The 22,873-nt window shown below is 46.1% G+C and overlaps 1 protein-coding gene across 4 annotated transcripts in view; it reads right to left on the bottom strand.

The window, feature by feature from the left end:
- Nucleotides 1-22,873, bottom strand: part of KCTD1 (potassium channel tetramerization domain containing 1) — a 75,035-nt gene that overhangs the window by 43,856 nt on the left and 8,306 nt on the right. The window contains exons 1-2 of one of the 4 annotated variants that reach the window (XM_033155078.1): nucleotides 2,395-3,235; nucleotides 875-2,259 (exon numbers count right to left, since the gene is read on the bottom strand). The exons of 1 other annotated variant lie outside the window; for it this stretch is intronic. In XM_033155078.1, coding sequence (XP_033010969.1) covers nucleotides 875-2,259; nucleotides 2,395-2,845 — 1,836 coding nt within the window. In that variant the 5' untranslated portion in view covers nucleotides 2,846-3,235. 2 more of the 4 variants (XM_033155077.1, XM_033155076.1) reach the window with 2 other exon arrangements.

Consider the following 22,873-nt stretch of genomic DNA (forward strand, 5'->3'; position numbering starts at 1 on the left):
AGGATCCTTATATAGTGACAATATGAGAAGTGATATGATATGTGATTAAGATCCAATTACTCATAACTGGTTTTCAAAAACAATACAAAACACCTATGCCCCAATTTAACAAGGCAAAAGGAGTGGACATGAGAAATCAATTTTACGGAGGTGGGAGGGACTTCTGAAATCTGAAGCCCTCCTGCTCCCATTGCTGATGAGGACTTAAGCTACTTAAGATTGTCAAGGATACGAACATTTAAACAAAGTCTCAGAACCTTTTCAAATTACTTTTGACTCACTTTCCGAAAGTCTGACCCAACTTAGGTTCTCCAGCAGCTAAATTCTGTCATTTGGTATATAGTGGGTGGGGGTTGAATGTAATAATAATAAAAATGCTTCCCCTCCAGATTTCCCAGAGTCCAAAACTAAAACTCTCATAGAATCATAGAGTGGGAAGGGACCCTGAGGATCATCTAGTCCAACCCCCTGCAATGCAAGAATATGCAGCTGTCCAAACCTGCAACCTTGGTGTTGTCAGCACCATGCTCTAACTGAGCTATCCAAGTCAGGACAGTTATTGACCCAAGCAGAGGTGGGGGAAACCAGGAAAGTTTTCCCCAAATCACCTCTCCTCCAGATTTCCCAGGGACCAAAGCTAAAAGTCAGGACAGGTATTGTCTCATGTTACCAAGCTTGCCCTAAGATAGCTTCCTCGGAGCTTCTAATACAGATCTAAACTCTGGAGGAGGCTGCCTGAAGTGGGCTGCAACATGCACCAGCCTTTTGGCCTGGAACTCCCTGAAGCTGACAGGAGCAGTTGGGAAAAGGAAAAGGTGTGTATGGGGGGAGGGGGGGAGATAAAGTTTTTTCTTTTCTTTTCTTTTCTTGTTACCTGTGTGGGGGAAACCATAGCAGGTGACATGACAGTGGGAGAGTTGGTGCTTCTGTGCCCATTGGCCTCGGGGATGAGGAGTGGCAAGGGGTCGTGTTTCACTGAGACCACCACCACAGACGCCGCCGTCGCCGCGTCCAGGGGCTCGGCCGGCCTCAGGCAGAGTCTTTTGGGGGACGAGGAGGGGCCGCAGGCGTCTCCCCCCGCCGCGGCCCCGCCCCCCGCCGCGTACATCGCCTCATAGAGGGAGCGCTTGGCGGGAACGACGACGGCCGCCGCTTCGGCCTTGACGCCGGCGAGGTCGTCGCCGTCTTTGGGGAGGACGTAGGCGCCGTTGTTGGCGGGAAGCGGCGCGGCGCGGGCCCTGCCGTTGTGGTGGGCGTAGCAGCCCCCTCCGGCCGCGCCCGAGGGAAGCTTGGTGCCGATGCCGGCGATGCTGTTGAGGGTGGCGATGGAGACGGCGCCGATGCAGTGGTTGGTGTAGGTCTTGGAGAGCTTGGCGGCCTTGGAGAGCATCTGCATGCGGGTGCCCAGCAGGTTCTTGCCGATGGCCTTGTTCTCGTACCAGGTGACGTCGCCCTCGCTGCAGTGGTCCCGCGGGCGCTGGAAGAAGGCCTTGCACAGCGGGTTGCGCTTGGCCAAGTACTTGACGAAGCTGGCGTAGGGGCAGAACTCCGTGCCCGTCTCGTACATGCGCGGCAGGTTCTCCTCGTCGCTGCTCTCGGCGCGCTTTTTGCTCCACGACGACGAGCGCGACTTGTGGTAAGGCCCCAGGGCCTTGAAGTAGACGAACTTGCGACCGTCCTCGTCCATGGCCAGCCCGAAGGAGTCCTCCTCCAGCTCGCGCTGGTTCTCGCGCCCGCGCGTGCAGAAGTACATGCACGTCTCGAACCAGACCTTGTTGAGGAGCCCGAAGGGGCTCTGCGTGCTGAACACGCTGCAGGTGTACAGCTTGCGCAGGTCGGCGCGCGTGATGGCCTGCTTCTGCACCACGGGGCCGGCGCCCTGTTCCTCCAGCTTACGGATGACGGCGGCCAGCGTCAGGTTGGCGGCGCGCAGCTCGGGGTCCTTGGTGAGGTCCAGGGTGCGGCAGTAAGGCGGCTCGTTGAGGTAGCGGTTGAGCGAGCTGCGGATGCTGATGAGCGACGACTTGGAGTACAGCTGCCCGCTCTTGGAGCGCGCCTCGGCGTAGAAGGAGCGCAGCACCCGGCACAGCGCCCCCTTGTCCATGGTCTCGAAGTCCGGGCTCTGCGCCTTCTCGCTCAGGTATTCGCGGAAGATGCGCACCGCGTAGCGGGTGGCCAGCCGCGTGTTCTCGCTCAGGCGGGCCCGCTCGGGGCGCTGCAGCAGCAGATCAGCCTCCGGGTCCGAGTCGTCGGCGGTGCCTGCGGCGGGCGCGTGGCCGGCCAGGGAAGAGGCGGCGGAGGCAGCGCCGCGGGCGCTCACGGGCACCGAGGGGGCGCCCCCCGCGGAAGCCCCGACGCCACCGCTGCTGCCGCCGCCGCCAACTCCCTTGACGCCTCCGAGGCGGCCCCGGACGCCGCAGACGGCCGCTGCCGCCGCCGAGTCCAGCAGCACTCCGGTGCCCTGGTCCATACGGATCATATGGCCCGGCTCCTCCGAGGCGGCCCACTCCAGCCCCATCATCATCATCTCCTCCTCCTCTTCCTCCTCCTCCTCCTCTTCTTCCTCGTCGTCGTCGAGCAGCAGGATCCCTTCCTCGGCTCCCTCCTCGTCCCCCGTTATCTGCACCTCCTGGATCTCATCCTCGTCCTCCCCGTCCTCGTCCTCCCCAGCGCTGCAATAGTGGAGGGGCCGGTGGGGGCCGCCCCGGCCGGGCTGCCGGTCCCCCGCATTGTTCTCCCCGCCGCCACCTGCACCGCCGCCCCCTCCTCCTCCTCCTGCGCTGCCGCCGCCGCCCCCGGTGCTCCAGTCTCCGCCGGCGCCGCCGCTGCCAGGCATTCTCGCCATATTGCCGTCTCCCTGCCAGTCCTCGGGCAGGGCGCATGCGCTATATTGGACCGCAGCGCTGGAGAGCTTTTGTGTTTAATGACCTTCAGCTACCGGGAGGCAAAGCTGGGCTCTTAAAGGGGCCGCGCGCTCCCAGTGGTTGTGGCTGATGTGCGAGGAATGGAGTGGGGAAGCAGGACCGGAGAGAAGGAGAGGACGGGGAAGAACGAGGGGGAGAGAGACCGAGAGGGAGACTCGCCACCGAACAAGGCGCAGCAGCAGCAGCAGCAGCTTGAAAGCCTTCCATCGCCCAGCGTCGCGCTTCGCGCGAGGCTATCACCATGCAAAGGGTTACTTTATATCGGCCCGTGCATGCACCCGGGAAAAGGGGAGGCTGGGACTGACAGATCCACTCACCCAGCCTTAGCGCGCGGTGCCAGCTGCTGTCCGCTAAGTGATGCCCGAAGAGCAGCCCGGCAGCCCCCACATTCTCATGGCTTACGCGGGGAAGGGGCGATTTACCCCACCACCACCCACTGGCGGTGCCCACTGGAGGGGTGGGGTGGGGGTCAGAAGTAGGGAGGGGGAGCGCAGCTGCAGTAACAGCGGCAGGTGAGATCGAAGCGAGAAGGGGGGGGGGGAAGCAGGCGGCTTTTCGCACAAGGCAGCTCCTCCCTACGGATTCCTGGCAGCCAAGCGCGGAAACGCGGCGGCGGCAGCAGCAGCAGCAGCAGCATGGAGTTGACTCCGGTAGAGGAGAAACTTCTCGGATCGTCTGCACTTCTCGGCGGCATTCCCTCCTTCCTACCCCTCCCTCTTCCTCTCCCCGGCCATCCCACCTACCACCCCCACCCCGCCGCTCCATCCAAAAGGGGGAAGGGGGGGGGAGAGAGAGAGAGAGAGAGAAAGAGGCCACTCTGGCTGCATACCAGGCGCGTCGATCTCACGACGAAGACATCGAGCAGGCTTCAGCCAGCCAGACACGTTGGGCTGCGGCTGGGATCGGAGAGGGCGAAGCTGGCGGGGAGGCAGCTGACTAGTCCGGAAAGAGCGAAAGCGAGCGAGAGAGAGACCGAGCAGGGGAGCCAGATCGGGTCCCAGGAGTGCCCTTCGCCGCTGCCGCCGCAGCCGCTGCAGATCTTAGGGGGGCGATGTGGGGAGCCTGCGAGTGGTGCCGGGCCGGCTGTGTACCAAAGAAGGAAGCCCGCTTGTTTCCTGCCTGGCGCTAATAAGCCGAAGGAAGCCAGCAGCGAGGAGCAGAGAGGAAGCCGCCAGGGCTAGTAAAACCCACACAGTCCGCAGCCAAGAGGCAAATCCAGAGCTATTCCCAGCCTGCGGGGACAGGCAGCTGCAACACTCGCGCGCTCACACACACACGAGAGAGAGAGAGAGAGAACAGGGGGGAGAGAGGGGGAGAGAGAAGGAACAGCCTAGCCCTGCAGAGCTCAGCCACCAACATTTCTCTTTCTCACATACACGCACAGATCCACCTCCCCCCCTTCTGGCTTCCCGCAATCCTCGAACCATTTGTAGGTTTTCCAGCAGGCATCTTTTCCTCCCTCCCTCCCTCTCTCTCTCCCCTCGCCGCTACCGCACCCCGGGGGCAATACGGGACTTTGCAAGCCCTGGCGCTGCCAAAAGCCGCCCTCAAGTTGAGTAGCCGCTGGAATCCCGTTACCGATTCACACGCACAGCCGCGCTACAGTTCATTTCCGCCTGCACTTCCAGCTGCAACAAAGCCTTCCCTAACTTTAAGCGATTGTTGCGCGGCAGCGGCGCCCTCGATCTTAAGCATTTTGCCGCTTTTATTTCAAAAGGAGAGGATGGGACGCAGGGGGGGGGGGAAGGGTTGGCAGTCACGACACCCACAACAAAAGGGAGATGTTTCTAAGGCGGGTTTCAGCTGGGGGCGGCCAGACAGTTCTGGGCTGGGGGGAAGAAGCACGTCTGAACTTGCCTAGGCGCTACACGTTGCTTTCTCGGTGAACACAAAGCAGGCGGCTCTCGCAAACTTGGCAGTGCCAGACTGACGCCACTTTGTCTTGGCATGGCACTCCTCTGAAGAGAACGAGTACGTTTTCTCTCTTTGCTCACCCACCTCTTTCAATATCGTGCTTTTACCCTGAACAAAATTCTGGGGAAATCTTGCTAAGCTACAGACAAGTCACAACGAGCCATCGCAACATCCCAGATATGATTCACAGATAAAGGCAGAGATGACAGTTTACTGTTGTCCCGATCCCTAAGAAAAAGGGCAGGGAGGTAATATGACAGCACCAAAGTGCACGCCGTTTTGTTTGTTTTTTGAAGAAGTGTGCATGCACACGAAACCAAGAACTACCGGTAACTTAGTTGGTCTCTAAGGTGCTACTGGAAGGAATTTTTTATTTTATTTTGTTTTGATTTCGGGAAAGACAGTCACTCAAAGTGGTTCAAACACCACCACCACAGTATTATATGTCTGAAGTCTTCATAATTCCAGCATATGGGATCTTGCTCTTTCTGACCCCCAACCAGGCCCCCCAAATTCGATGGACATTCAAAAAGTGTCCATGTACCACATCATGTGATCGATTATGCGGGGCAGGGCTTACCTGTGTGTCCCCCCCCCCCGCAATATTTTATTCAAGTTGCCACCCATGAACAGCAATAAGTGACATTTTGCAGAAAGCACTGTATTGCCACGGGTTTTTTTTTTTAAATGGTTCAGAAATTATTGTCATACTCTATTATCTTCCTACCACAAGTTCTCCATCCCTAAATTATGTCGTACAGTAATTGTCAGTGAGGTGAAAGCCATACTGCTCCGATTCTGGAGCCCAGACACATGCTAACAATACCACAATATAGAGATGTAGAATGACACATCTAAGCATGCATCCCATCAACAACACTAATACATGTACTCCTATGTGCATTCCAATGTTCAATAAGCCAGCTTGATGCTCCTCATTTTCACCCACTGGTAGCTTCACTGCCAGTGTGGCAAAAGAGGAAGTGTCAGCCTTGTTGCTAAGGCAACAGAGTCAAACTTTCTCCTTCCACAAATACTTGCATGCCCTTTCAAATACCCCCCCCCCCACCTTTTCAAAATGAGAGAGTAGTTTTGGAGGATGCAAAAATATCCATGACACTTGATCTCCAAGTATTGCTCAGGAAACAGGCTGGCTTTCTTGTGGGGTGGGGTGAGGAGAAAGAACCTCTTTGTTGTTAACTTATTCCAGAACATTTGGAGGGCACTGGTTGGCAATAATAATAATAATAATAATAATAATAATAATAATAATAATAATTTAATTGTACCCTGTCCATCTGGCTGGTATCCCCAGCCACTCTGGGGGGCCTCCAACAAATATTAAATAATTAAAATGTCATAGATTAAAAACCTCCCTAAACAGGGCTGCCTTCAGGTATTTTCTAAATGACAAGTAGTTGTTTATCTCTCTGACCCCTGATGGGAGGGCGTTCCACAGGGCGGGCGCCACTATCGAGAAGGCCCTCTGCCTGGTTCCCTGTAGCTTTGCTTCTCGCAGTGAGGGAACTGCCAGAAAGCCCTCGGCACTGGATCTCAGTGTCCATCTGCAATTACATTGTAATGCCAGCCAATAGCTTCCATATTGGGATAATCATAAACTTGATCCAATGCACCATTGGATGGTGAGTGGAAGCACTCCTGTGACGTCTGGTTGTCTGTATTGCTGCTACATACTGGGAGGCAGTTAGTGAGCTTTGTTGTTGTTGTTCAGTCGTGTCCGACTCTTCGTGACCCCATGGACCAGAGCACGCCAGGCACGCCTATTCTTCACTGCCTCTCGCAGTTTGGCCAAACTCATGTTAGTAGCTTCGAGAACACTGTCCAACCATCTCATCCTCTGTTGTCCCCTTCTCCTTGTGCCCTCCATCTTTCCCAACATCAGGGTCTTTTCTAGGGAGTCTTCTCTTCTCATGAGGTGGCCAAAGTACTGGAGCCTCAACTTCAGGATCTGTCCTTCTAGTGAGCACTCAGGGCTGATTTCTTTGAGAATGGATAGGTTTGATCTTCTTGCCGTCCATGGGACTCTCAAGAGTCTCCTCCAGCACCATAATTCAAAAGCATCAATTCTTCGGCGATCAGCCTTCTTTATGGTCCAGCTCTCACTTCCGTACATTACTACTGGGAAAACCATAGCTTTAACTATACGGACCTTTGTCGGCAAGGTGATGTCTTTGCTTTTTAAGATGCTGTCTAGGTTTGTCATTGCTTTTCTCCCAAGAAGCAGGCGTCTTCTAATTTCGTGACTGCTGACACCATCTGCAGTGATCGTGGAACCCAAAAAAGTGAAATCTCTCACTGCCTCCATTTCTTCCCCTTCTATTTGCCAGGAGGTGATGGGACCAGTGGCCATGATCTTAGTTTTTTTTATGTTGAGCTTCAGACCATATTTTGCGCTCTCCTCTTTCACCCTTAGTGAGCTTGGTGTGGTGCAAATGAACTAGCAGGAGTGTCAGATTGACTCCACTGGTATGTTTGTACTGTACTGACCTGACCTTGTTGCTGCCTTAGCCCCTCCCCACTCCATCCCAGTATGGAGGAACAACATGGATGGCCAGCGATCAGATGAATGCCACTGCCCCACCCTGCCATTGGCTACTATGTCAGTGGTCTTTCTATCTATCTGAATATCTGTCAGTCTGGAAGGCAAACTGGTGCCCTCCATATATTTTGGACTACACCTCCCATCATTCCTAACAATAATTGGAGTCTAGCAACATCTGGCAACTTTCCATAGTCAAATAATACATACTTCTGTCAAAATAAGAAAATACAAAACCTTGGATTTAGAATCTGATGAAACTTCCTCCAATTTTTCAAAAATGACAACCACCTCACAATAAAGGTACTATTTTGCTGTCTAAAACGTCCCGTTTCTTTATTAGCACAGTCCATTTATGTCGGCATGAAGTGGCAGTATTAAATGCCATGTAAGGAAAATGACTATTTTTGTAGCTGGTGCAAATAATTTGTTACACAGCAGATCAATTACTGGATTTCCTGACCTAAAGTGATCAGTTTCAGAGGTACAGAGGAAAGCGTCTTTTCTGTGGTGGCACCGTAGGCCAACATAGTGTCAGTTCTGCTTAGTTTGGGGTTTCAGGTCAAAACAGTTAATTTCAACGAAAGTCTTTTAATTGAACAATGATATTATTATTTTTTTATAGTTGCTTCTCACGTTTTAATGCTATTCAGTTTGCTATCTTGCTTTATGCTGCTTTTGTTTTCTCCGTTTTATTATTGTGATGATGATTATTCCATTGGTTGTTATTTTGAAGTTTGATATTTTATTTTGTATGCTGCTCTGTCAGTTTTGTACTTTATCGTTGTCTTTTTTTATATACTGCTGTTTGTACTTAAATTGGAAGGTGGATGTAAACATATTTAATTGTAATAATACATTATTGGGGCTCACCACAGTTTCATCACTCTCCTTTTATAAATTCTGATCCTGTAACACTGTCTGTATGAGGGTGGGGAAAGGTGCTCTCACTTGGCAAATGTTTGGGTTGAAATATGTTGTAGAATAATTTGATTGCAAGTCTTTAGTTCAAAGAAGATGCTCGGCAAGCCTGTTGTTAAAACAAGCAAATAACACTTATCACTCTCTCCGCCTTGGAAAAACACAGTGTTGCAATTAAACATTGCAGGTGCACATTGTACCCATTAACACATCCTGGAAGAAGATGTATCGGGTTATTTCAAGTCATTTGCTACAATCTGTTGAAGCATTTAACCCTTTCTGTAGTTCAGCCTGTTACACAGGATGCTGCCCTAAACCAAATCAGACCACTGATCCATTTAACTCAGTACTGAACTGGCAGCAGATTTCTAGGTGTCCGGCTGGAGTCTCTCAGCCCTATCTTGATTCTCAAGGGACCGAACCTCTGAACTTCTGGTTGCAAGTGTGCACTCTACTGTGGAGTTATAGTTCCCTTGTTGTTTGTTAATCTAGGAATACAGAGAAGGTTCCCTATCAAACATTCAAGGGTTCTTATTTCACTAGACCTGTGTGATTTAAAAAAAAAAGAAAACTACAAGACATTACTTTGCAAAGGTGAGCAGGGCTTCAGCACCTTTAATTGTTTTTTGTTTTTTTTAAAGAAGCATTTCTTGTGTCTGCATTTTCTTTCTCTTCACAATTATTTAGTGAAGTTGTTGAAACTCCCTGTTGGAAATACACATTTTGCCAGCTTGTAATACTTGCCCAGAATATGAAGCAAGCATGACAGCCATGATATATGTTATCTGGCTTGGATTCTAATCTGATCCAGAGAAGAAAAAAATATTTTTGTTGCAGCATTTTGTACCAACTGGAGATTCTGGCATCCCCACCTGAAACATACTACAATAATTTAGTCTTCTTTTTTTTTTTTGAAGTATTTTTATTAAAGATTTCTTGATTTACAAAAGTATGTGCAATGTCTCTCTCTCGTATTTTTTACATGCATCATATTTACATTTTCATTTGTTGAGACATTGGGAAGAAAAAGGGGGGAAGCGGTGGACAGGGGAGGATGGGTGGGGTTGGGGTCGGGTGATGATGTTTCTATTTTACTTAATACAGTGGTGCCCCCTAGACGAATGCCTCGCTAGACGAAAAACTCGCTAGACGAAGGCATTCATCTAGTGGAAGGCTGCCCTGCAAGACGAATTTGTCTATGGGGCTGCCTTCGTCTAGCGAAAACCACAGTTTGCATTGCCACTTCGCTAGATGAAAAAACCACTAGACGAAAATATTCGCAGAACGAATTATTTTCGTCTAGCGGGGCACCACTGTATATGTAGGGTTTGATGTCAGTGTTGCTTGTGTAGGTTCTCTTTTGTTCGCTTGTATTCCATTGGTGGTGGGAGAGGTTGGGGTTGGCCTAGGGTGTGGTTGTTCATTTGTGATTGGCTGTGATGGTCTTTGTTTTCATGTGTGAGTGGGGTGGGTGGGTGTTTTGGATCAGGTTAGCCATATTGATTTGTATGCTGTTGGTAGATTTTTGTCATTGTCTTGTTGGGCTGTGTATGTGATAAAGGGGAGCTATACCGAGGTGAAGGCGTCTTCTTCTATTTGTCCCCGTGTCATTTCCAGCATATTGGTTATTTTTTCTAGTAAGGCTGTTTCCCATACTATTTGGTACCATTGGTCCATGCTTACTCCTGACAGGTCTCTCCAGTGTCTGGTTATGATGTTTCTGGTTGCTGAAAGTAGGTGGGTTATGAGTTCTTTGTGGTGTAAGTGGGCATTATTGTCTTGGAAGATGTTTAGTAAGGCCAATTCTGGGGTGATTTCTAGTACTTGCTTGGTTATTTTACATATTTCTTGTATGGTTGTTGTCCAGAATAGTTGGATTTTGGGGCACTCCCACTACGTGGAGGTATGTGCTTGTGGAGGTGACCCTCTCCAGCATTTTGCTGAAGTTCCTGCATGTATTAGCACTAATTTTCTTGGCGTTAGGTGAGTTTCAGAGTGAGTTCTTTTCTTTTTTGTTAATATGGATTTAAAGGGGGTTTAGACCACATTCTGGTCCATTGGATGGGGTTGATCTCATATCCTATGTCACCCTCCCATTGTTTTTTAGTAGTTTAGTTTTGAAAGTAACTGAGGCTTATGCTGCTGTGGCCTGATCCACCCTGTATTAAGGACAGGTGTGGCTGGTGTACCAGTCTAAGATAGGCAACAGTACAGCTGCCACCTGAACATCTAATAGCAAAGCTGGGTCAGGGAGCACTTCTACAATGTGAACCTGATTCTACTCAGGCATAAAACCTGAACCCAAACAGGCCTAAAATCTTATTCTTTTATCCACATCTCTACTGACTAGAATTGTCTGCATTAAGTTTCAGTTTCATAGCTCATATGCAGTCCTCCACTTATCTTGGGCACTAGTTGAGAGCTGCCACAGCCACAAGAATAAAATTATGAATTAATCTTAAAAAGAGAAAAGAACTTCCACAGCATATGTAGAATAAGAGAAAATGAGAGATGGAGCTGAATTTCCTCAGTGAAGTGCAATCTCTGGTTGATCACCCCAGGAGTTTCATGATGATGTCAAACAGGGATAAAATTGGAATTTGCCCAGTACCATAAGCTGATATCTCTTAGCACTACCTTCTGCTCCACAGAAGACAGCAAATACCATATAATGGCATCTTCAAGGCCAACCCCAGATCAACAGACCAGGAGGATAGCATAACCATTAGGGTCAAAAGCTCCCAGAGTTCCAGCAGAACTAACAAGGATGCATTCCATCTGTCTATCACTCATTGTTGGTCATCAACCAGGGTGACCAAGGCAGTCTGGTTCTGGAACCAGATTGAAAAGGATCCAGATTATCAGTTTCATACAGAAATATGTGGCTTCCTCCTGTTTGAAGTGTTATTCTGGATATGTGTGGTCAGTGTTCAGAACACTGGACACTGAAACCTAGCTTCTTTGTAGGCCCACACAGAATGTCTTAACCACTTACTCTCATTGAAACTCTGGCATATAAAGCCAGTTGATATGTAGACGTATGTGCAGAAATTACAGCTTCTAAGGGAATATGTGCATTAGCTCATGTGGATGGCACAATCAGTGTGCACGCAGCAACATTACAAAGCTGGGAGAATTGCTGGAAAACTGACGAGCTTTTTCTTTTGACTTGCCAAGAAAGCTCTTAAATACTGAAACTATTTCAAATTGAGCTGGGGGGGGGGGGAGTTTGCCCATCACTCATTCGGCTATTATTGTTTAGAAACCTCAGATCTACACTAAACAAAATGCCTTAGTTTTTATTGGGGGGGACACACACACAGGAATTTGAAAACTTCCATGTGGTGCAACGCCTCTAGGTTCAACTCCCTGTTCAGCAAGTGGTAAAGATCACTGGATAGTTGAGAGGCAAGACTCGGCCTATCTCACATATGTTGCTCTGAATACTTTGGGGGATGAGTCAGGGAGAAATGTAGGTATGGGGGTGGGGGGGGCAGGGAGAGAATTTTGGGGCTGCAATCCAGCCTGGAGATTTCCAAGAAGCAGGCAGAGCTAGGTGTTAGGTTGTAGCTATTTAAAACAACCTATTCAATTCCCATAGTAATATTAATTAAAAACTGACAGTGTAAGCTTACGCAAAATGCTCTTAATAAATTATCTAAGGTTTGCTTACTCAGAGGACACACCTTCCTCTTTTCCCTGATTTATGATAGTAATTGTGTTGTAACCTCGCTTCTATGTCTTTTGGGTTATGACTTAATTCATTTTTGTTAAATATTCTTATCCACATTTGTCTTCGTTAATTGGTTAGCTATTTTGCAATGTAATTATGTGCCCTTTCATAAAATAAAAATATTAATTGAAAGAAGCAGAAGCATAATCTAGCCCAAGATAATTTCATTGATTTCAATGGGAGTGTTAAGCATAAGCTTAAATGCAGGTTTGGTAACTGCCTTGGGCAGCAGGATCTGGCCTCTGAGGAATACATGACCCACTGCCACTGCTGCAGTGCCAGTGGCAGCTGCAGCACTCTCCTTGGAGATTGGATCTGCTGCCTCCTTGGCAGACCCCTACAATGCTGCCTCCACAAACATGAGGCACTGCTGGCTTCCTCCCTCCTAGAGAGGAAATGACAGGGCCTGCCCTCTTGGGTCCCCCAGCGTCTGCACCCATCCTGATGCTGTCGAAAATTAACAGAGGTTGCAATCCCATGCACTCTTACATGGAAGTATGCCTCATTGGACATAATGGGACTTACTTGTTGCTCAGTTTGAGTTGCAAGTATGTGAGAGATGGGACCAATCACATGATCCCATTTCTCCTTACATGAACCGGGCTTGAACCTCTGACTTTTAGATTTCCTGTTAAAACTAAGGAACAGGTTTATTTATTTCAAATGAATTGAGAGCAACATAGAACATCAGGCAATACTTCAAAGGGCAAAAGGTAAAACTGCCTGTCTTCCTGGTTTGCAGAAGCCAGAGTCTACAAAAGATGGCAAGGTTCCTTTAATAAGACAGTCCTCTCACCCAGGGAGGCAGAACCCACCACACTTGAGGTCCAGGGTCAGCCTACATAAGGCTTAGTGGGCTCTAGCTTACCACAGGTGTAATTTCTCTTGTAGCTGTCTTGGGCCCCTTGGAGCTGTCCAGGGTCCTGTACGTTCTCTACTTGACGTGAACTTGTGACTGGACACTCCCTGCTTCTCCTATGAACACCAGGTGCCTGCAGATACTCTGAAATTGTAGTTGATTATAGAGGAGAACTATGTTCCTTGTGGAGAGATGAAATTTAGACAACTATCACTTTTCAGATGGATGTTGGATTTTTATTACAGTATTTCATAGTACACGAAAGAGCAGACTTAAAAATAAACCACATTTTCACAGGCAGCATGCAGAATACAAGGTGCTCATTTTGACCTTTAAAGCCCTAAATGACCTGAAATCAGAATACTTCAATAATCATCTAAGAATTCTACACTACATCTAAGGACAATATAGGCCCCTGCCATTAGGGGCAGACTTTGGTCTTTCAAATTTCAGCGGTGCCCTGTGCAAGGCCAAAATTCACTGCCCTGTCTCTCGCCTTCTGTTCGGCTCAATTCACTACGTAACAGTTGTGACACCCAGCAGCGCCCCCTAGGCGCAGTGACCAGCATGGTGGAACCAGTTGCTCTGTCCTAAATCTGCCTCTGCCTCTGTATGGTGGTGGCTGGTACCTGGGAGAAGGGCATGGGAGCATTTAGCCCTTTGAAGGACTTTATAGTGATTCGTACCTATGATCTGAATGCCCCCCTGTCCTGCCAATTGGTCCATCCAAATGTCAGGTAGAAGCTACTTCTGGCAGCATCTCAGCTGGCAGTGGTTAGCAGAAAAACCCCAACACTGGTTAATTCAGGGGAGGGAAATGGGACTCAGCACTGGATTCACTGCTTCTGTCACATGACCATAACAGGCCTGAACAAGGCCTTTCTGCTGCTCCAGTCTGGAAGCAGGCATGGTAATGGAAAGCCCCTCCCCAAGCTGGTGCAATTTGTGCTGTTCCATCAAGCCCCACTGCTGCCAGTCAGGGGTTAGCATTGCACCCTTTTTTCTATTTCCTAGACTTATTTCTGGCTTTTCTTCCCTTGCAAGTCTAAAGTTGGTCTGACACCATTTATTCAATCAAACAATGAGATCAATCACTTTATTTGTACATCATGTTTCCACAACAAAATAGTGCTGAAGGTGATTTGTAACAAACTACATAACAGCAATGAACAGCAGGTATTCAATATTGGCTTCAGCCAAATTCAATTGGAGTTCTTGCAATAAATGTGTAGTATGACTGTAACAGTTTTCCTACGCATATTAGGCTTTGATTATAGCCTTTTTATATGATACCACATGAGCTGAGCTCTATAATATTATCCCCTCCCCTCAAAAAACCTCTGCCACCTGGGGCACTTTCAAATGGGTGGGTCCTAGCAGATAACGAATACGGCCCTAGCCTTAGTACTCAACATCTCCAGTTAAACGTTATCAGGGTTCAGGAAAAACAAAGAGTTGGTTTTAAAAAATTGGCTGTGATTAACTGGAAAAATAGAGAGAGAAACTTTCTTAAATGAAAGGGCAGCTTAATCACAAAGTTGCAATGGAATAACTGGCAATCTACTGATTTATTATATTTGCAAATAATTTTAAAAAATAAATTAAGGAGTCTTTTGTTGATTTAGCTGTTTATGCCCTTAACTCTTGCAAAAACCTTGATGTCTATCTATTAAGTATATACTATTTTACAGGGTACATATTAAATGATGATGGGATGAGGTGTGGATCCTTTCCTTGCACTTTAGAACAGACAATTTCATCCACTCACAACACTCACAACACTCTATATTTATTCAAAAATGAAAGGCACACAAGATTGTGATCTAAATTAGCTTGCATTGCTCTGCTCGTTTTTTCCTCTGGCCCCACCAACTACTGGCATAAGGTGCCCAGGAAATTGCCCAGGAGGGAATGCAGTCCTCAGGCTGAAAAAGTTCTCCACCTTGTCTTAGCTAATACTTCTGAAGAACTAATGAACCAGCTTCTGTCAATTTTCTAGTTTGCTCTCTAGAATACAAAGCCTACTTGGCCTAGATTTCTTCACCTTTCACATCTACAGTGAACAATGTTTTGTGCAGCTTTTCAAGAATAAACATCCTTAGTAAAACCAAAACCCAGCTAAGATTTTTAAACTGCAAGTGTACGTGTATTTTTGTTTTGTTTTGCTGAAACCATGTTAATCTACCTTCTTATTTTGTTCAATCATCTTCTCCACTTTCCCTAAAGAAACCCACTTTTCAGAACTGGACACTCTAATGAATTGTATCTCCTTGTTTCATAATCTTCTAAAGTGGATTGCTTGAAAGATGAACTGGGCAATTCTGTTGGTATGTGCCATTTCTTAAAAACATGTTCATCTATGGCAGTTGCTATGGGGGGCAATTGCTTCTCTGGGAGGCAAAAGGTTTTTCAAACATTGCCCATTAGGATATTACTAATTCTGTCTTTTATTATGGCAGCTTTCATTCACATAGCCTATTGTTCAAGAAGCATCCACTAACAACAGTGAATTCTCTATCCAACCCCCCAACCCCCCATGCAGCAACCAGGCCCACATTTACATCTCTGGGCCACAAGCTTGGGCAGTGTGTATGGTGGTTCTGGGCTGCCCAGATGGCAAGACCCTCCTCACAGCCTCACTGTTGTGGTCCAAATGAAAGCAGAGCAATATGTTTGGCACCAGCTTGGCTGCAGAGGGAGAAACCACTCATGGACGAACTACCCAGAAAGAGCACAACATGTCTCCCACCAGAGATACTGCACCTCCCCTAACACATCATACACCCACAACAGAAAAAAGTAAATGAAAGTTATTTACTTTGATCCAGGGTGGTGGGGTGGGGAGAGACATCAACAGGCATCCAGAATACTAACTGCTAATTGTTTCTCATACCTAGCACCACTATATCATTGATTTCCAAATAGTGGAATCCAGCCTACCTGAGGATCACAACAGTCTTGGCACTAGCAAATGCTTCAGACTAAACAGCACAAGAGACAGGAGAAGGCTGAGTAAGAGGGTTGGAGCAAAGGGTGGCCACCAATGAAGGCATAACTCCTGTTTGTGGCCTCCTCAGCAAAAGGAAGTAAAGGCAGGATTCACAGCATCCATTGCCTAGTAGTATTGCATCACAGAACCTCTCTGCACTGACAACCTTTTATCCATTCCCTTTCCAGATTTCAAATATCTAAAGATTTCCCTGGCTCCCCCCCCTTTTCTTTTCAGACTGGTCTCACCAAGGCTAGAATTCAATTTCCTGAAGGTTACTTGCTCCCTTCCTTTCATTTTATTTATTTATTTTGCTCTTGCCTTCCTGCTGCATTGTTGGTTCAGGAGTATGCATACCTTCTGCAACTCATTATGCCAGTACATAAAAAGTCCCATGCTGAGTTGAAGGAGTTTAATTTCCTCCTTTGCTTCTTCCCTGCCTCCAAGTTCAAAGCAGTTGTTGGACTATATATATATATATATATATATATATATATATATATATATATGGTGACTCTACTATACCAAAATGCAGTAACCTATATCCCTCTCTAACTCATTAAAAAAAAGTCTTATGTGGTGTGGTCGTTGCTGTTTGGGTATGTATATTTATTTATTCAACAAAATGTATATACCCCTTGATTGTAATAAAATCTCTAAGCAGTTCTCAAGAAATGCTTTGAAACACACACACACACACACCCCAACTCCTTTAATTCTGGATCTATCCAAAGACCTCACAGGTTTAGGCATGTTAGAAAGCAGTTACATTTACAAAGTATTTCTATGCATGTTTACTAAAGAGTAAGCATTGCTGTGTTCAGTGGAGCTTGCTCCCAAATAGGCAACTTATGACATAAGCTTTCATGAAGAGCCAGCTCTACAATTAGGGAGAGTGGAAAGAACTGCCTCAGGCAGCCAATTTTGGATTTTAAGAAAGGGCAGTAATACTTTGTTGCTGTCACACTGTTACTCCCGGGGAGAGCTGCTTGTGAAATTCTGTCCCTCAAGATGCCAAAAAATGTGTTTGATGTTGGGTATCATACACCTTGACTTGCAGGGCTGAAGGACGGAATAATTTACCATTGCAGCTCAGGCAGCAAAATGTTTTGGGGTGGGCCCTGCTGATGCAGTGCATTAAATCTTATTCTCGGTTGGCAGGCATATAGGGGGCAACATATTTTGAAACTAAATAGATAGGAAAGGGGGAACACTTTGAAAGTCCAGAAAAATAAGGACAAAACAAATGGGAAAAAGGAAGGGCGATGGAATGGAAGAATAGGGTCATTTCAAGAGATTTCAGAGGTTCTGTAAAATGAAATCAGGGGTTACATGAGATCCTGGGCCACAGGTTATGCATCTCTACTCCTCACACAAAAATAGACAGCTGCCACCCCACTGCCAGTCCCCTCCTTTGTCTTTGGAATTGACAATTGGGGTTGGCAATTGCTGATCTTTGTTCTAGCACCACTGATCTCAAGTATGACTTATTAGCTTAATTGAAGATGGCACTACTCTAGGTCACTCAAAACTAGGTTATTACTCAAAAAACCTCATATGGTATACATTAGTTACTTAAGCAAGCAGCTACTTGCAGAACATTTTGGTGAATCAATTCTCAGTGTGACGGCCATCACTGAGAGGGGTTCAAGCAGATAAGAGATGGATGCATTCTTATTGGACTACAAGCTAAGAGGTCTTTGTTCTGGAGACTAAAGACTGACAGTCAGCATTACCAAAGGGGACAGTTTAGCCCCAAGACCTGTGGGGCCGTCAAATCAGTGCTTAAGCTGAGGGCGTATGTACAGCATGTCAAGGACACATCAGTTACACACTGCCTGCAATGCCAAAGCAAGTTACCAGGATCAAGGTGCCAATCTGAATTTCTTTCCCATCAGTTACAATTCTGAATATCTTTTAAAAAATACACACACACCAAAAGTTCAATGGGCATTTCAACAACATTCCATCAGACCAATATTGCCATTTTCAGCAAGTATACAAATATTTCAGTGCAAATACTTCTCCTTTTGATGCCACGGGATCCCTCTCACAAACAATGTGCACCACTATTTTCTTCAACTGGTACGAAACAGTGTAAAGTGATCCTGACACCAGTTCCTTCAGAGATGGGCAAAAAACCCGCAAGATTGTTACACCAGCTCAGGGGCTTTAGGATCTGGCAAGTGTCCTTGCCATACCAGTAGGACAGTTACAAATATATGGACATGTTGGTGAAGTTTCTTCAATACACCCAAGGAATGGCTGAAATGGGGTGGGGTGGGGGGTGAGTCATGTGTGGGAAGTGGACAGCATGATGGGAAAGATGTGTGATGCCTTCACCGATGGCACAACTTTCCACCAGCCACAAATCTGGACTGAAGATTTTTCCTCCCATTCACTTCAATGGGATTTAAAAAATAATAAAAATAAATAGCTGGCCCATCAGAACTGGCAAAAATGGGTGGAAATTGGTTCCACGGGCTGCTCTGAGGGAAGCTGCTTGGGTCCTAAGTCTGGCCTGCTTGTGGACAGAGTATGGTATGGTATGGTATGGGTGTGTGTATGTCTTAGACTCCTTCCTGAAAGGCTGCCTGAGACCTCTAGAGAGCTGCATACTTGCTGCCTGTTCTGCTGGGGATCATTTTTTGGGGTACTGTGGAACCACTGTGAATATTGTGCCAAGGTACGGCCACCTCTTAATTGGCATGTGTGGGTTGTCACCCTTTGTTTCTGGGCAATGTGGTGCTATTGTCTCTGCAACATCCTAGTAGTGCTGCTGCCAATTTCTTAATTATTCTTTCCCCTCTCTGTATCTCTCTCCCATGTTTCTCTCTCCCATACAGGATATGTGAGCTATTTTGCTAGTGCAGCAGCAGCATAATTTTAGCCCCAGCAGGATAGGATTGCTCTGTTAAGTGCTTGGGTTTCTAAAGTAAAAGGCATAACCTGCCACCTGCAATCACAGAAGTACCAAAAAGGAACCGAAAAAAATCTTAAATAATTTATGCAAGTAGGTGGTATATTATTATTATTATTATTATTATTATTATTATTATTATTATTTCAATTTATATTTCATTCTTCTTCCAAAGGAGCCCAGAGCAGCAAACACACCATTAAAGCAACATTTAAAATGTTCTAAAAACAGGTTTTTTTAAAAAACCACCACATTCTCTCAGCCTATCTCAAGGTTGACAGGAACAAATTTCAGCCATCAAATGCCTGGGAAAAGAGGAATGTTTTAAAATTTGTCCTGAAAATCAGTAGGGAGGGAGGGCAGACCCACCTCACTAGGGAGGGCATTCCACAAGCAGAGGATGCAAAACTGTATTCAAATGGCAAACATTCTGTGATGTACTTTTTTGTAGTAAAAGTAATTTTATGCCTTATCACTCACAAGAAAACTAACCCTTGATTGCATGTTTAAAAGACATTAAACTGATCTGAAAGAGAATTGCAATGACCAACACCACTCCTCCAATTTCAGTGAAGGAGGACGTCTAACTTAATGTCGGGAAACCGCTGGTAAATATGCATGTGGACCGCTCCTTGAGTGGAAAAGCAAATCGAGTCCACTGCCAGAGTTATGAAATAGTCACACAGTCACCTAAGGTGCAAGATGGCCAAAGAGTCCTGTTTGTAAACTGAAAATCTGAGGGGAATCCATTCATTTGCAGCGACTGCTTTATCCTGCAGCAACATCACCTGTAGCGGAAAGAACTCCTGAGTGGCAGGATTTGTCAAAATGCCAGGAGGGAAGTGATAAGGGGATCTAAACTCCTCTTGCCCTCAAATGCTCAACAACTCAGTCAAATTGCCTCCTCTTAGGACTGCTTCATACTTTGCATTCTTACTGTGTGCCTCTTTCACACACAGTAGGACTATAGTGTGTAGTATAAAGGCATATAAGGTAGCGCGGTGGCAATTTCAGGCATACATGCAGATCAGAACATTCATGGCTTCTGCAGGTGTTGTGTGAAGTGACCCTCAGAATCTCAGAGGGCAGAGTTGAATAAAACAGTAACACATTGAATACTAGAAATGCTATCTGTAAATACTAAGTGCTTCACATGTGTTCAGTAATACAACATTTTTAGAATACAAGCCTGTATTATACCCATAATGCAGATTTGACTTTAAGTATGGAATAAGTATAGGGACACGGGTGGCGCTGTGGGTTAAACCACAGAGCCTAGGGCTTGCTGATCAGAAGGTTGGTGGTTCGAATCCCTGCGACGGAGTGAGCTCCCATTGCTCGGTTCCTGCTCCTCCTAACCTAGCAGTTTGAAAGCACGTCAAAGTGCAAGTAGATAAATGGTACCGCTCCGGCGGGAAGGTAAACAGCGTTTCCATGCGCTGCTCTGGTTCGCCAGAAGCGGCTTAGTCATGCTGGCCATATGACCCAGAAGCTGTACGCTGGCTCCCTTGGCCAATAAAGCCAGATGAGCACTGCAACCCCAGTCGTCCGCGACTGGACCTAATGTTCAGGGTCCCTTTACCTTTACATTTATGGGGCTAGGCTAAGAGAACAGTGGAATGCTTAAAGCTAATGAGTTCATGAATGAGATCTGAATTTTTCAATATTCATTTTTTCTTCATTCCCTTCCTTCTCCCTTTCCTTGCAAAAGCAAGCAAGATGTGATCTTGCTTTAATTCGAAAGCCTGCATTTCATTTACACAATCATGGAAAAAGTTCTGCTTTAGAGCAGGGGATTTGATTCTATGATCCACTGAATCCCTACCAGTTTGCAGGTTTCTAATTCTTGGTCTGCCTGGCTGAGGGGCAGCAGAAATGCCTACCCCAAACATAGACAGCCCTCTGTTTCCTGCTCTAGTATTATAACAAATGGCTTATTGACAATGGATTTATTTTCTATCATCTACAGAAAATAGTAATATGAACTCTCTTTTTTAACATCATTACATGAGTTCATGGAATATGTACCAAGTAGGGAACCAGACATAAAAGCTACAACTTTGAAAAGAGCCCCCCATCTGTTTTGGGTCTGGGGGTACATTTGGAAAATCTAAGAAACTGCCACAGTCACACACAAAAAACATTTTCAGAAAAGAAAAATGGGCGGGGATCAAACAGACTAAACATCCCCAAAAACCCAATATCTTGCAAAATAAGCATAATAAAAAGGAGGCAATACAACCCCAAAGAGCAAAAACAGGCCAGACACTGCCCAACAACATTTCCAAGCAGCAAGAAAGCTGAAAAAACACCTCCAAATGGAAAAACACCTAAGGAGCCCCCGAAGCAGGCAAAACACACCCACCCACAAACAACAAAAAGCAGGCAACCCATAAAGGTTCTCCCTTCAAACACAAAACACTCCCATCCTGCTTCCATGAGGAGTTTTGCAGGAGTGGAAAGCCAGGCACCAGCCTCCAGATACCTCTGCTAGGGGTCTGGAGGCATTCTGGGGAATGGGCAGAGGGCAGGGCAGCTGCAGACCTGGGCTTTTATTTCTAGCCATTCTTACCACTGGCACCTGGCAGGCACCGAAGGGGGTGTCTAGTAGTGTCATGCCATCAGTAGGCACATTGGAGACCCTAGTCCAAGAATTTGGTGGTGCAGTCCAACAACATTTAGTAATCATTGTTTCCCAGTGGATTGCATCTTTTGTTTTCAGTAGATACATTTGTATACGAAACAAGAGGAAATGCTATTAAAAGCCACAATCTTGTCTTCAGTGACTCCATGGATCCACAGTATATGTATACTTTAATAAGCATTTTGGATCAATTGTGTAACAGATGAATTCAACTGGACTGCTGAATAAAAGATAGGAAGAACCGCATGCTGATCTTAAGAACAATTAAAATTCAGGCTAGTTAATTCAGACGTTTCATATTAACATATAGTATTATGCAAAACATATGAGCAGCATTTCATAAAATAAAGACATAAGATTTCCAAAACCAATGCAAGTTTTTATTACTCCTCAATCTTTTGCTCCTTAAGAGCAAAGGTGGGTGGCTCTGTGTTTGTGCATACCTAACGTAAACTGACAAAGTTAGAATAAAGTGTGCATTTTAGATTAATTCCTTCCAAACAGGCAAAATGAGATTATAGTCTATGAAAAGTAGGACAAGGGAATAATGCATTTTAATAGAGTAAGGCAAATTAATTCTCGGTGTATTAGCAACTGTGTTATATTAAGGCTGAATGAGACACAGAACATGAAGAGAAACTGCTGCCCAGTGTGTGATAGAAAGAAGTCATATCCAAACACTTTAAAAATTGCATTTCTCTGTAAAAACAATGACACTGCCCCCCTCCCCGAAGGTAATCCAATTTGGCGCTATAAAAACCGCAACAAAGGCCATCCCAAAAAAGTAACAGCAGCCATCTTAAGAGGGAATTTTCTTTCTGACTGAGCTTTCTCCCCTCAAAAGCGAGGTGGAGTTGAACATGTTGCAAAGAAAGCACCGTTGATATAGGAGAAGAGAGCATTTCTCTTGCTTCTAATTTAGTTGCACTTGAAAAAAAAACTTTTAATAGCTTTGGAAATTTTAAACAGGTGCATATCTCAAGGACTTTACTATGCTTATGCACTGAAGGTGTTTTGGAATCCAGACCAGCAAGGCCAGGTTGATACAATATGGCATCACTTGTAATTGTGAAAGTTTCTCCTGTTAAAATAGTCCATCTATGAAGAACCACTGGCTCTTTCCCTTCAGATTTCATTGTCATGGGAATCAACTCAATTCCAACCACAAATGTACATGAAGCTCTTTCTTTTTGAAAAGGAAGTTTCCTCCTCTTACATTCTTTCTTGTACAATAATACAAGTTTTCCATCTCATATGTGGATACTGTTAATGAATGGGAGCCTTCATTGTATCAAACTGCTGCTTTCCAAGACATCTACACTGAAACAGAATGTTTCAGTCATACAGAGGGGAGGCGCATAGTCCCATCTCACGTGTGGAATGTATGCATGGAAAGGGCTGTCATGAAC

This window comes from Lacerta agilis, chromosome 7 (genome assembly GCF_009819535.1).
Source record: "Lacerta agilis isolate rLacAgi1 chromosome 7, rLacAgi1.pri, whole genome shotgun sequence".
In the NCBI taxonomy this organism is placed as follows: Eukaryota; Metazoa; Chordata; class Lepidosauria; order Squamata; family Lacertidae; genus Lacerta; species Lacerta agilis.